This window comes from Filicampus tigris, chromosome 5 (genome assembly GCF_054856515.1).
Source record: "Filicampus tigris isolate MCC_2025a chromosome 5, RoL_Ftig_1.0, whole genome shotgun sequence".
NCBI lineage: Eukaryota > Metazoa > Chordata > Actinopteri > Syngnathiformes > Syngnathidae > Filicampus > Filicampus tigris.
In genome coordinates, this window is record NC_141221.1 from 2,602,969 (window position 1) to 2,615,999 (window position 13,031).

The window sequence follows — 13,031 nt, forward strand, 5'->3', positions numbered from 1 at the left end:
CCGCTGCAATATGATTGGCTGCCGCATCACCAAAAAGATATGTTGCGCATGTCTAGAACTCTAGTGTGACTCATGACACGCTGACGTAACCATGCACACTTTTCTTTGCTGAACGCTCATAAGTAAAAAAAATAATAAAAAGAGTCATACGAACGGACCCAACGGAACAAAGATGAACCGAACTGAAACTGTGGAACGAAACGGTTTGGATGGCTTTCGAAAACCGTTCCACCCCTAATTTAGACCTTGTTTAAGAACTGTCTTTTCAAGGACGTACGAATGCAGTACAATACAATACAGCTTCATTTATACAGCCCATTTCATAACAGCTACAGCTGTAACAAAGTGCTTTATACCACAATAACAGAATAACAATAAAAAGTGAAAACAATCAATTAAAACACAAATTAGTATAAACAGTGGACACCGGAAAATAGCAGAAAACTGTCAATCTCACATCGGATCAAAAGCCAAATAGTGTAAATGTGTCTTCAAACGGGTTTTAAAAATGGACAGAGAGGGGGCTTGTCCAACATTTAATGGAAGGTCATTCTAAAGGGAAGGACCAGCAATAGAAAAGGCTCGATCCGTACAGAGGCTTAGTCCTCGGCACCTCAAGTAGCGCCTGGTCCGCAGAACTGAGAGACTGAGTAGGTGCGTAGGAATGGAGGAACTCAGAGAGATACGCCATTTAAAGATTTGTAAACAAATAGAAGCATCTTAAAATGCACCCTAAAATGCACTGGGAGCCAGTGAAGGGAGGCCAGAATTGGTGTTATGTGCTCCATCTTCCGAGCTCCAGTTAGGAGGGGAGCAGCAGCATTTTGGACCAACTGGAGATGCTTGAGAAAGGACTTGTCGACTACAAGATAAAGTGCATTACAGTAATCCATCTGAGATGTAACAAAGGCATGGATTACTGTTTCTAAGTGATGTTGAGAAAGGAGGGGCTTTACCTTTGCCAGCTGCCTAAGATGATAGAAGCTGGATCGCACGACAGCACATATTTGCCGGTCCAATTTAAAATCACTGTCTAATTTAAAATCCAAGTTTGAGACTGTTGGCTTAAGATATGAAGCCAAGGGAGCCCAGGTCAACAGGGTGGGATGTAGAAGAGCCACTGGGACCGAACACCATAACTTCGTATTTTCTTTTCGTTGAAATTTAACAAATCCATTGAGGTCCAGGATTTGATGTCCTCTAGACAGGGCAGGACAGTGCTCTTAAGGAGAAAGATAGATTTGAGAATCATCCGCATAGCCGTAGAAGTGTTTTCGAAGGATGGAACCTAGGGGCAGCAAATACAATGAGAACAGCAAGGGCCTCAAAATAGAACCTTGCGGAACACCATACGATAGAGGGGCAGAGCGGGACTCAGAGGAACCTAGCCTAAGAGAAAAAGTCCTGCCAGCCAAATAGGATCTAAACCACTATAGAGCGCTTCCAGCTAATGCCCACTTGGTGCTGCAAATGAACCAGAAGAATACTGTGGTCCACCGTATCGAATGCTGCAGTTAAATCCAACAAAACAATGTGACCTGTTCCGTGAGAGATGAGAAACGAGATGCTGACCCATCATTTGGGCTAGACGGGTCTCAAATTCAAATTATGAATGGCACTGGAGATAGGGAGCCGCATCAAGTATTCCACGAAAAAAGGGGTTCGAGTATTCAAAAAATGTACAATTAATCAATCGTCTCAGTAATAACTATAACAGTTCAGAATATTAACGGTCCTTCAGAACTGAGTTCTTGAGTAACGCAACTTTCTCTGTACACTCAAGACATGCCAGCGTGCCTCTGTGCTTAACAAAAAAAAAAAAAAAAAAATCCATATCCTGTTTTTCTTGATTGGCTGTTCATGAGAACACCAACCTTTCTCTTCTTCTTGAAAAAGACATGAGTGGGTGAAACTGGGCGACAGGATATCTTTTACTTCCACTTGGAGTCACTTCAGAATTATGTTTTGCCAAAAGCTGAGCCTGAGCATCGGTAGCCTATAAACGATTAAAAAAAAAAAAAAAAAAAAAAAAAGGTGTGGATAACGCGAACGTTAGACGTTGCTGTCAGGTAAGGGGCCGTAAAATATCATTCTGCAGGCTGCAAATGGACCCCGGGCTATGAGTTTGAGACTAGCCTTTACACCAGGGGTGCCAAACCTTTTGTTGACCCAAGATCTGCTTTTCAAGCAGCCAACGTCCCGTGATCGACAAGTTCAGTACCAACATGGCAAACCCGCACCCCTTTTCCAAGCTGCAGTAAAGTAACTACCTCACAACACTTTTTCTTGTCAAAAACACGAGACATCACATCGTTCTAGACTTACTTTCTATGCCACTGCCATTGTTGCATTGCGAATCAAACAAACAAGATTTGAATGAGAATAAAGCAAAAATATATCTTAACAGCTCTGATCGCAAGCTGCAAGCGATTGCTGACCGCTGTCAACTTCCTGTTCCAGCAGGTCACTTTTTATTGACGCGAGACTGCAGGTGCGCAGGCTGTAGCGTACACTAACCCAAAATATATCCACACACATGCACACAAAAACGTCTTTCTTTTTTTCCCCTTCCCCTACACTCCTCGCAGTCGACTTGAGAGTAGTTCGCAGTTTACCATTTGACTGCGTCCGCGGTTTTGACTGCGATCGACTGGTTGGGCACTCCTTCTTCACATTGTCGTCAGTACTGTGGAAAAAAATACAATGAAAATTCGATTATTCATTAATAGCTACTGTTAGCGTTTATTTCTATTTTTTCATGTTTTAAGTTTCAGGCTAAATACATTTTTACCGAAATTAAGACCGAAATAAATGAGTGTTATTTTATAATCTGGACCCACATTCCTGAGACTCAAAGTGCTTTATTGCAGCTTTATTTACTCATGTAGGAGGCTTCCTAAAAATTAATCTACGGAAACTGGACGTGTACCCTGATCTTGATACAGTACGTAACCAACTGTTTTAAATGAATAAATCATTATCCAGTGTTGATATCACTGCCATTAACCATTCTCACGTGAAACTATAAAAATTGAAAATGTGTGCAAAACAACATCGTAGTATCAGACAATGCACCGTGGATCACCTACACACTGAATTGCCTCAATAGGGCTAAACGAGAATCATTCTTCACATTCACAAAAGTGGATGACCAGCACGACCCTTGCAGACTTATGGTGCAGTCTTGCAAAAAGCTATTCCTTTTCGGGCTTCTTCATTAACCGGACTGATAAGAACATTTGGTCTGTGTGAGCAGATGCCGCCTGATCTCGACTCATCCCCGGTTGTTTGAAACTCGGTTTATGTTGTCAGATCATGCTCAGTTTCAAAAGACTTTTGATGGAAGACACATTCTCTTCCCAAAAGAGCTTTCCTTTTCTCTTCTCTCTCACACCCCATCTCTGCCTGTCCACTTAGGAAGATGAATGGAAATCTGGACCAGTGGTGACACATTTCATGCCATCTCTTTCTTTCTATTGTTTTCATTCATATGCGGTGTAATACTGTATTTCTAATACCTTGAATTGTCTCCCACAGGGCTTTGCAAATTCATGGAAGGCTTTCCATTTTCATTGTCTTTTAGTACGTATAATGATGTGCTCTAACATACGTACCCTTTTTTATCCTTTCATTTGCTATTTCCGGCAGGCTTATTGTTACTATTTGAAAGTGCCGCTGCAGTCAATTTGCTGCAGACTGCCTCACTGACACCTGCATGCCATTAAGACAAATGGAGACAAGCGTTGATTCGTGTTGATTCGGCATTACAGTATATCACCCCAAGGCTTTTCCGTGCGTGACACCTTGGCGGTTTTATGGCGGAGAATGAAATTGAAGTGAGCCAAATCAGAAAACGGAATGTTTCTTTGCATCGGATATATTTTACTGAATGATTTGGAACCTTGATCAAATCTGCTAATAGTCTTGTAGGACGCTACGAGAGCATCTATTCCTCATTCTAACAGATACTGTTGGCATCAAGCAAAAGGAGTGTGAAAAGTTGAGACAGCTCACAAAGGGCCAATGTTGATTCTTCCCTCGGCTCGTCCGGCACCTCGGGACAAAGGCAATGTAGCCACTACAAGCGGCACACGTGGACAGCTGAAGCCCTTTATCCTGTCGACAAGGCGGACCCGACGTTGGGTGCAGAGGGCACGTCCGTCCCCGATCTAAATCAACTCCGCCACCAAACAGGAGCGTGTCTCGATTCATTTCAAGTTCCCCAAAAGAGTTTGCTTACCTATTATGGAGCTTCTTAACAGACTGGTGATAAGCGATCATTCTTTTACTCCGATGTACAGTATGCCGCTATTGCAGATGGAGAGAGTGGAGGTTTATTTCTGAGCGTTCCAAGCCTTGAAGAGGGACGGACGACAGAACCATTTGTCAAGTATTTATTGATACTGTGTTAAAGTGTGTCTTCTTAGGACACATCCTATTTTGCAGTGTAGTCCTCACTGCTTTTAGTGTGGACAGGAGAGATGTTCCATATAGTGTTTTTGACCAGGTTACGGTCTAGTGCGACCGAGTGGTACAGAGCCTTCTTTCTACATAACCCCCCCCCCTCTCGGTCCCTCTACCCACAGCATTTATCTCTCTGCGTGGTTTTGGCAGTGATGTGCTTTTCCCAGCATTTAGCCAGGAGAGGCAGAGAGGAGGGGAGAGGTACAGAAAAGAGGGCCTTTTCAACTGAGGAATGACGGACGCTTTATTAAAGGAGGCAGGGCCTTTTGAGGGGCTGGCCCCTTCATGCCCCCCTCACCACCCACCAACCCCCCCCCCCCTACCCAAGCTGAGTGTCTGGCCCATTGTCATGGGGTGGTGGCAGCAACCCCCTCGCCAAGCGCTTTGTCACTGTAAGTCACCTCACAAACTGAAACAGATCTGCACTCCACCCCCCACGCACCCCCCACCCCCTGAAAAAAAAAAACACCCATTTTCCACAGTAACTCTATTTTGGTCTATTTATGGTCCATGAACAAAAGATTGTGTGGCTGTCACAAAACATACAGGGGATGCAGAGATGGGCGTGACATGTCGAGGAGACAGGACAAGAGGACGGAGGGATAAAGTGGAGGTGGCAGTGCAACTACGTCTTGAATGGTGGAAGGGTATGTGAGGTAGAGAGCGGAGCCGAGTCCGGAGCGTGAGGGTGGAGGATGGCAAGGTTGGGCGTCAAAGGTGAAACGTTGGACGGACATTTCTCTGGGCAAAACAGAAATATTGACCATCCAGGATGTACAGTAGGTAGAAGATTCTTGCTGAGGGTTTGGGCTGCCCATTGGTTTTTGGTTGCGAGTAAAACGTGTGTCTTTAGATACAGGCAACATTCCTGCAAAGATAAAACCCTGGGCCCCCTTACCCCACCCTCCCCCCGTCTCTCCACCCACCGCGCCGGGTCCAGCTTACTGAAGTGCGTGCGCCTGTGTGGGTGTGTGCGCCCGTGTTTACGTCGGATGGGACTCGGCGTGCTGCCCTGCATGGTGGCACTTGCGAGGGGGCAATTGGAAAGACGTCTTTCAAATTGGGGGAAACGGAACGTAAGGAAGGGAGTGGAGGGCCAACAGGCATGCCAGTCAAGACCATCACTTTCGGAGTGAGTACTGCAAATGTTTTCCTTCTCTTCTTCTGCACTGTAACCTCTCTCTCACCGACTCGATGGAGTTTCCCCCCCCCCCCCCCCCCCCATTTAATACTGCGGTGAGCAAAACATTTTCTCAGATAAGCACCTGCCAGCAGTCCACTTACAGCAACTGTTGGGCTCTCAACTTGAATTGACTTTATGACTATGAATACACATTCATGTTTGTTTCTGTCTACCACTGAAATGACTGCTCCCGTGTTGATCCCCGGAGCTCTCCCGTCCTAAATTGACCTTGTTTTGTCTGACAATGCCCCCACAAATTGATAGAGAAATAAGACTCAGAAAGCGAAAAAAGTGAGAAAAACCAGTCAATGCTCGACGCAAGATAGTAGTTGTTAGAAGCAAGAGCCAAGTTGTTTGTTCAGTGCTCACTTTGAAATTAAGTTTGTGATAGAAGTTATTGAAATGAGACCCACTTTTGCAACATGGGAGGGAGCTTGATTGCTCAGGATTATCTATGCAAATTTGTTGTGTGTGCATCAAAGATTAGTGAACATGTGAGTGTGTGTGTGTGTGTGTGTGTGTGTGTGTGTGTTGTGTTCTTCTTAATCTTGTTTTTGACTTGACTTGTTCCTCTATTTGATGTTCTAAATTGTATTTTGTCAACCAGGATTAGCCGGGTAAGTAAAGTGGAGGTCAGCAACTGATTAGCTGGTCAACGAATTAAATCCATTCAGAGTAACTTCACTGAACACTTTATGGACTTTATCATCCGGAGAGCCAACAGAGCCACACAACCACGGGCAGGGCAGCAAAGTGTTTCAGTTTGCGTGCAAGTCATTGCAGTTGAGGAGTTATAGATATCCACCTCCAGTTTCGTTCTTTGTAGGTCTGGAAATGAATTGCAGCCAATTCCCACTGCGTGACTTGACTGCGTTGTTCAAAATGTTTCTTCATTCCATTGCAATCTGATTTAGTTCTATTAATACATCGGGGTGAGTGATCAACGAGTGGATTCCTTTTCGACGTTTGAAGAGCGGCAGTCGTTGACGCACTGCGCTGTCGAATTAGATGTAAAAGATTTCAAAACTGTCACTCCGTCCCAACACAAATATCCACTAACATTCCGGTTTTATTCGTCAAGCTTTGACGATTTATCGCGGACATTTTTACGTGCGATATTGTTGTCATTGACTTCACTGCGTTTTGCGGTTGACAAGTGCAAAGCGATAGATTTTGTCTATTCACACTAACTTGGTAGCTCAAAGCTGTTAAGCTGTGGATCAGTCATCTGGTCATCATAAGATAACGATGTGTACCTAATTAGAGCTACTGTGCACACGTGGTGTTTACCATAGCTCCTGTTCATGAGCTCCAAACACCATGGCTTTAACCCTCATTATCGTCTTTTCAAAGATTGACGATGACAATGGCAACTCACCTATAAGCACAGTGGAAGAAGCAGGGAGAGATATAATGAGCTGATCAAGAAGCAAGGCAAAGTGGAGACGCGGTGTGTGTGTGTGTGTGAGAGAGTGAATAGTAAAGATGAAGATGACGCTTTTGTCGTTTATGGAGCGCCGATTTCCACACAGACAGACGTGTCGAGTGAAACATTGTAGCAGCTTCATAGGAGTGCTCGCTCACTTCTTGTAAATGTGCCCGTTGCGCAGCGGTCTCACGGGCCTCCCATCTGACTGAGTCAACACTTACTACAATGGCTGTATCCGGAAGCGGCTCGCTGCCCGCTCAATCTGATGGATCAGCCTGAAGAGACGAAAGCAGAGAGGCAAAAGGGGAAAAGGCCCAAGAAAGAAAATCAATTTATTGAACAAACGCAAGTCAGCAGAAAAGGGGTGATGAAATAGCTGTTTAAGTACTCTGCAGGAATTTCCATATCCGCTGCTCCACGTTCCTGTAAATTGCATCAAAACAGCTCAATCGCACTCTGTTAGGGTTCATCGGGACACTATTTTTCAGGGCAATTAGTTATTTGCGCACTTTTAAGTTGTTGACGGCTCACCGAGCGGGCTTTTCCCCCACGATCAGCATACGGTAGTAGCAAGCCTTCAAAGATGTGTGATTTGGTCTTGGTGCCCTTACGACGAGACCAAAGGGTGAGAGGAAAAGCACAGAAAGCGCGAGTGTGCTTTTTTTTTTTTTTTTTTTTTTTGCTAAACTGCTGAGGTTCACTGAAACCGTATCCAAATCCCGGATGTTTGGCACTGATATTCTCCCATCGGCATTCTGTGGAAGAGCTACTGGATTTAGCTCTCTTACACTGGTAACAAGGTCCTAGTTTAATCCCTAGCTTGATTTCCCTTACCGAGGCCAACATATTCAGACTGAGAAAGGAGATGTGGATTAAAGCAGCCGTCTCCTGGATGAGTCTGCTAATAGACAGTTAAAGCTATTAGAACACATTCTGCTTTACTTGTACTGCGCTGTACAAGCGCATTAAGGGTAGTCATTTCACCCTTGATTTACTCTAAAGTTTTATGAGTCACGAATGACGCATAGATATGATCAATAATTATTATTTCGTCTGAAAATAACGCCTGACTGTTTTGAGAGCCGGCCTTTCCCTCCTGAAGATTGCGTTCAAATGTGCCTGCATGAAAATCCTCATTGCAGGCATAGAGGGAGAAGATGGGACAGAAGTTCCTTGTTGCCGCTCGCGCGCCACTTTGATCCGCTCATCATATCGCCGAATGTGTTACATTCTGAATAAACGTCACAAACCAGTGAGAGATGTCATGACATGGAGCTTCCCGAGCCCACTGGAGACCCTCCGTTGTTTGCTCGAGGCCAAACGTCTACAATTACACGCTATTTGCATTCTGCGCATTTTGATGCTATTACCTAGTGTAAGCGACCGTGATTCTGTTTACTCTCTCACCAGCGCAATTAAGGCTGTGCAAAAACACGGGGATTCTTCAGACGTCCATTTCGGAGGGAGGCAGGGAATGTTGATCTCGCGCGCGCCTGCACACAAACACCGAGCTTTCAAGCGCTGCAGTCCACCAGCGAGGGGGTGATGTCATTCTGACTGCTGCAGCACCAGCAGAGCAGAAAGAAGGTGGTGGTGGTGGGGGGGGGGGGGGGGGGTTCATGTAGCAGTCGATTTTTGGTAAGAAGAACTTGAGCCCTCCAGTGTGAGCTCGGGAATTTCATGTTGCCTCCTCTTACGTCTTCATTGGCATCACTCAACCGTGCACTGCAATGCCGCGCTTGTTTATGGTGGAGGCGCGGAGCAGGTTATTGTATCTTGTTTCTTGTCCTACAAATAGAATGATTAATTGGCTCGCGCAGCTTCGCTCAGTCCTGGAGCGCGAAGCGCGTCCTTTTCCCCGGGAATAATCGGGGAGCAACACATTCAATCCAAACCACGCCGTGGCGTCCCGGCAAAACGTGACGTAAGCGACGGTTCCAAAGCACTCTGAGGGTGTCGCTCTGCGTGTTTATTTGTGACTCAAGGAATGGGTGGAGTTCATCCATCCTTATCTCGGCGCACACGCGTTTCTTGACGCAAGCAGATACGCGCGCGCACAAAAATGCTTGGCCTAGGTGAGAGCGTATGCTTGTGATTAAATGCGATGTTAACATTCCGCTCTGTTGGGCAAGCTGCGGCCTGAGCCCATGTGTGTGTGGGGGAGGGGGGGGGGGGTCTCTAAGGCGTCTCCGTGGTGGATGTGTGTCTGCATCAGCTGTGTTTGTTCCCGCGGCGATGACAGGATGTTTCGGGCGTCGCCATGGCGCTTCTCAAACATTTCATGCAACAGAATGCCAGCCCGTTGTCCTCGGTGCCTTTTATGGCGTAGAAAGAAGCGAGTTTTGCATCGAGGTAACGGATCGACAAAGCAGGTCACTTGCCTCACTTGCCGGCAGAATGCAAAAGCTTGCCCCTCCGTTTGGCCTCATGCGCAGTGGCTTCGTTTTGCACCTGCTTGTCTTTACCTACTTGCTATGAGGCATGTCGCCTGCAATAACAATAATTGGGATTCAAGGGCGGCGTCAAGTCGAGATGCAGGTGTGTCAAAATCGCGATGGAAGGCGTGTGCGAGTCAGACGGTTATCATCACCCGATAAAAGAATGAATGGCAGCGAGGCACGCTCAATGAGGCAACTCGCCAGCCGTGCGAGTAACGCGGAGAGACACTCGCTCAACCAATGCGCATGTAACAAACCAGGATATTTTCATAAAACAGACTTCCAATTCACATTTTCTCGTTTTCTAATCGTGGTTGTTGTGCGAGTTGGGGGAAGAGTGAGAATTTGTCCGAGTGACTGACTCAGGCAAGTGGCTCAGCAGGATCGGCGTGCTCACACAAAGCAGCACCATTTATGTTGCTCGAAATGCTTTATTTTGAACTACCCACCAAGTCAAAGTGCTGGTATATCTTTTGTCAGGGACAAGGAGCGCATTGTGCATGCAATTAATCCAGGAAGTGTTTTAGCTGGAAGCAGCTTTTTCTTTTCGAGGTTCTTTTTCGAGTGCAATCACTCCAACCTTTTTTTTTTTTTTTTTTTATGTGACCTCTGTCTTTGCACAGTGCTTCGCCATTCGAGTCATGCTGAGGCTATGTTGTCTCGTTTGTTGCTATGCCTCTGCTGCAGGCATGTGGATCCTTTCACTTTTTTTTTTTTTTTTTACTCAAGCTCACTGCTTCTTGTCAAAAGAGGACCGACGAGCTGCGACAATAAATGACACAGCTTAAGGCACTGTGGCATGAAGTTGAAAAGAGACCAAAACATCAGCTTCTGCGGTGTGTGCATGTGTGCGTGTGATGTAGCATTAAGTGGCGTTCTGTCCAAATGAATGCATTGCTGAATGTCTAGTTTTACTGACCGGCGCGTTTAGATGGAGAAGAAGAGTAGGGTGCGCACGAGAGAAGATTATGCAAATGAGAGGAGCGGGTGCAGAGTTTGCCGCAGTCAGGTTCTGCTCTTTCTTGCTTCTGCTCCTTGAGCTGCTGCATGCGTTATCACGTTTCAGCAGCGCCGCCACCTGCTCAGGAGTGACATGAAACTAGCGCACAAAGTGCAAAACACGGATATGTCATGCAACTGTCACACTTGCCTTTTTACTCAAATCGAGTTTCGGGTGGAAGCATCACAAATGAGACAGGAATGGTACCTCCAACTACTTTGGACTTCAGTTGTCCTTGCTTTGGGACGGCATTCAATTTTTTTTTTTTTTTTTTTTTTCAACTTTTATTGGGGTCCCAACCACAATAATACCCAAATGACAAACTGTTGTCTTGAATGGGGAGAACACAACCAAAGCTAATAAATTCCCACACCACATGCCATGAGGAAAAAAAAAAAAAATCACAAAATACGGGCCTGGTTACAACAGCAACAAAATGAGTTTGCTATTCCAGTAAACTTCCATTGGACTATCCCGCTTGGCTTTAGGTCACCCACACATCCATCATGGCATTCAATACACTTCTTTCTTAGTGCAGATGTTTTTTAAATACCGAAAAAAAAAAATGAATGATTGAAAGCGAGGAGTGAAATGAGTGGAAAGCAAATGGGTCGTCTTGAACAGTCCCTATGCTTAGCCCAACTGTCTTTCTCTAATTTCCTCTGTATTCCTCTTTTTTTTGTGTGTCCTTTACTTTACCCCGTATCCCTCCCTCCTTTCCTTTTTGTCCGCCGTGTTTGCAGGCAGATGCTGGCAACAGTTTTCTCCGAGCGGCCCGTTCTGGCAACCTGGACAAGGCTCTGGAACACATTAAGAATGGCATTGATATAAATACAGCCAATCAGGTGAGAGAGTTGCAGGAGCTCCGTTTTCAGGATTTGATTATTAATAAGCTTTCAATGCAAATGAAACATGGCCCCGTGCGTATGATAGCAATTTCAAAAGGCGAAGAGAAATGACCGACAATATGTGACCTGCTGGATTGTTGTCTCGGTCGCCTCGGGATGCTCTGTATTTTGGATTTAAATCTTGGGAGTGCATGATGTGTGCAGTAATCCATGCGCTATTATAGTTGTTTGTTCCTTTGCACTCTGCCATGTACCGTATATGCATGCTCAGGCCTCCAGGGCGGCTAATAAATGGGCAAATGGTGTCTTCTTTGGCCCACCTCTTTCATCCTGCATCCTTTTATCTGACGCTTGTTCTCCCTGGTAATAGGCCTTGGACTGCTGCCCCCAAGCACTTGTAACGTGACCAAAGACACGAGTACAGTCACACTTTGTCACAGTCTGTCCTCAACGTCATCTCATTCTTTATGTAGACCTCAACGCACACCTGACAAATGCACGTGCACAGCAATAGCAGATCTTTCGTCCACTGCGGTGAATCAAGGCACCCGTTGGAATAGAGATCTTGAGTGCACAACTAGTTCATGTGCAAAACTGTCTTTAGGCAATGCTATTTCTTTTGAAATTGTCACTTCAAAGTATGTTACTTTTTTTGCAAAGTGTGTTGAAATCAAGGGAAAATAAAACAGTCTTGTGAATTTGGCACATCACAGAGAAGTGTTCGGCGCAACCCCGTTAGCCGTGAATGAGAACGTGATCTATCGCCACTCGGCGCTTGCCTCGCGCGGGGGTTGCTTCGGGCGGACAGGAGGGGCTCCTCTCCTCCGACAGAAAAAGAAAGAATTTGAACAACGCTCGTCAATCAGGTGACGGGTGGTTGCGTTGGCCGCCAATTGGATATAGGACCAACACTTCTGGTTCGGACTTGAACATGATGCATTGCCATTCTGCCTGTGTGACTGACGCTAGTGTAATATTTTGGTCCGGGGGGTGGGGGGGGGATCTAAACTGTGGTGGTGGTGATGTTGGTGTCTTTAGAATGGCTTGCTCACCAGCGCACTGCTTCACTCTCTTTTCTTTTCTCTCTCAACCCAACAACAGCCTCCCCCTCGGTGTTAGTGTGATGTTTATTTAATCCGCGACTATTTATTTATTTTTTGGGGAGGGTGGGGTTTGTTTTTTGCATTTTCCTCCCCTGTCACACCCCTCTCCTGTGTTTGCAGTAGAGTGATGGTCCGCTGTGGTCTCTCCACTCAGAGGAATAATATCAGTGGTGTGGGAAAGGTCCAACCTCACATGTCCTGTGCGGCTGAATGAAGGCTGTGTGAGGTCAGACCTATCCCACACGGCTTGTATTCTTCCCGGCCACGAGACCAACGGCCTGCCATCTCGCTCCAGTCCTCCTCCTCTGCCGCCGTACGCTCCTTCTGCTGTCATGACCATTAATTCAATGAAAATGGTTTCATTCTCATTTTCATCTTTGTAGACGTTGTTTTCGCTAATGATCGGCGACGCCCTATGTATGTAACGGCCTGCTCTGGTTTGTGCGTGTTTCCGCTTCTGTGTCCCCAAACCAAATGTCTTATCGAGCATGGTCGGTCTGTGTACTACATTTGACTGCCTGGTTACTTGATGGCATTTTGATGTATTGATGAGGGAATCATTGTGT

The 13,031-nt window shown here is 45.8% G+C and overlaps 1 protein-coding gene across 11 annotated transcripts in view; it reads left to right on the forward strand.

Annotated features, from left to right (window-relative positions):
* Positions 1-13,031, forward strand: part of ank1a (ankyrin 1, erythrocytic a) — a 98,893-nt gene that overhangs the window by 47,614 nt on the left and 38,248 nt on the right. For 9 of the 11 annotated variants that reach the window (XM_086029756.1, XM_086029757.1, XM_086029766.1 and 6 more), the window contains one exon: positions 11,258-11,359. In XM_086029756.1, the coding sequence (XP_085885882.1) occupies positions 11,258-11,359 (102 nt within the window). Of the gene's footprint in view, positions 1-5,018; positions 5,248-5,317; positions 5,597-11,257; positions 11,360-13,031 lie in introns of those variants that run through there. The other 2 variants (XM_086029764.1, XM_086029763.1) reach the window with 2 other exon arrangements.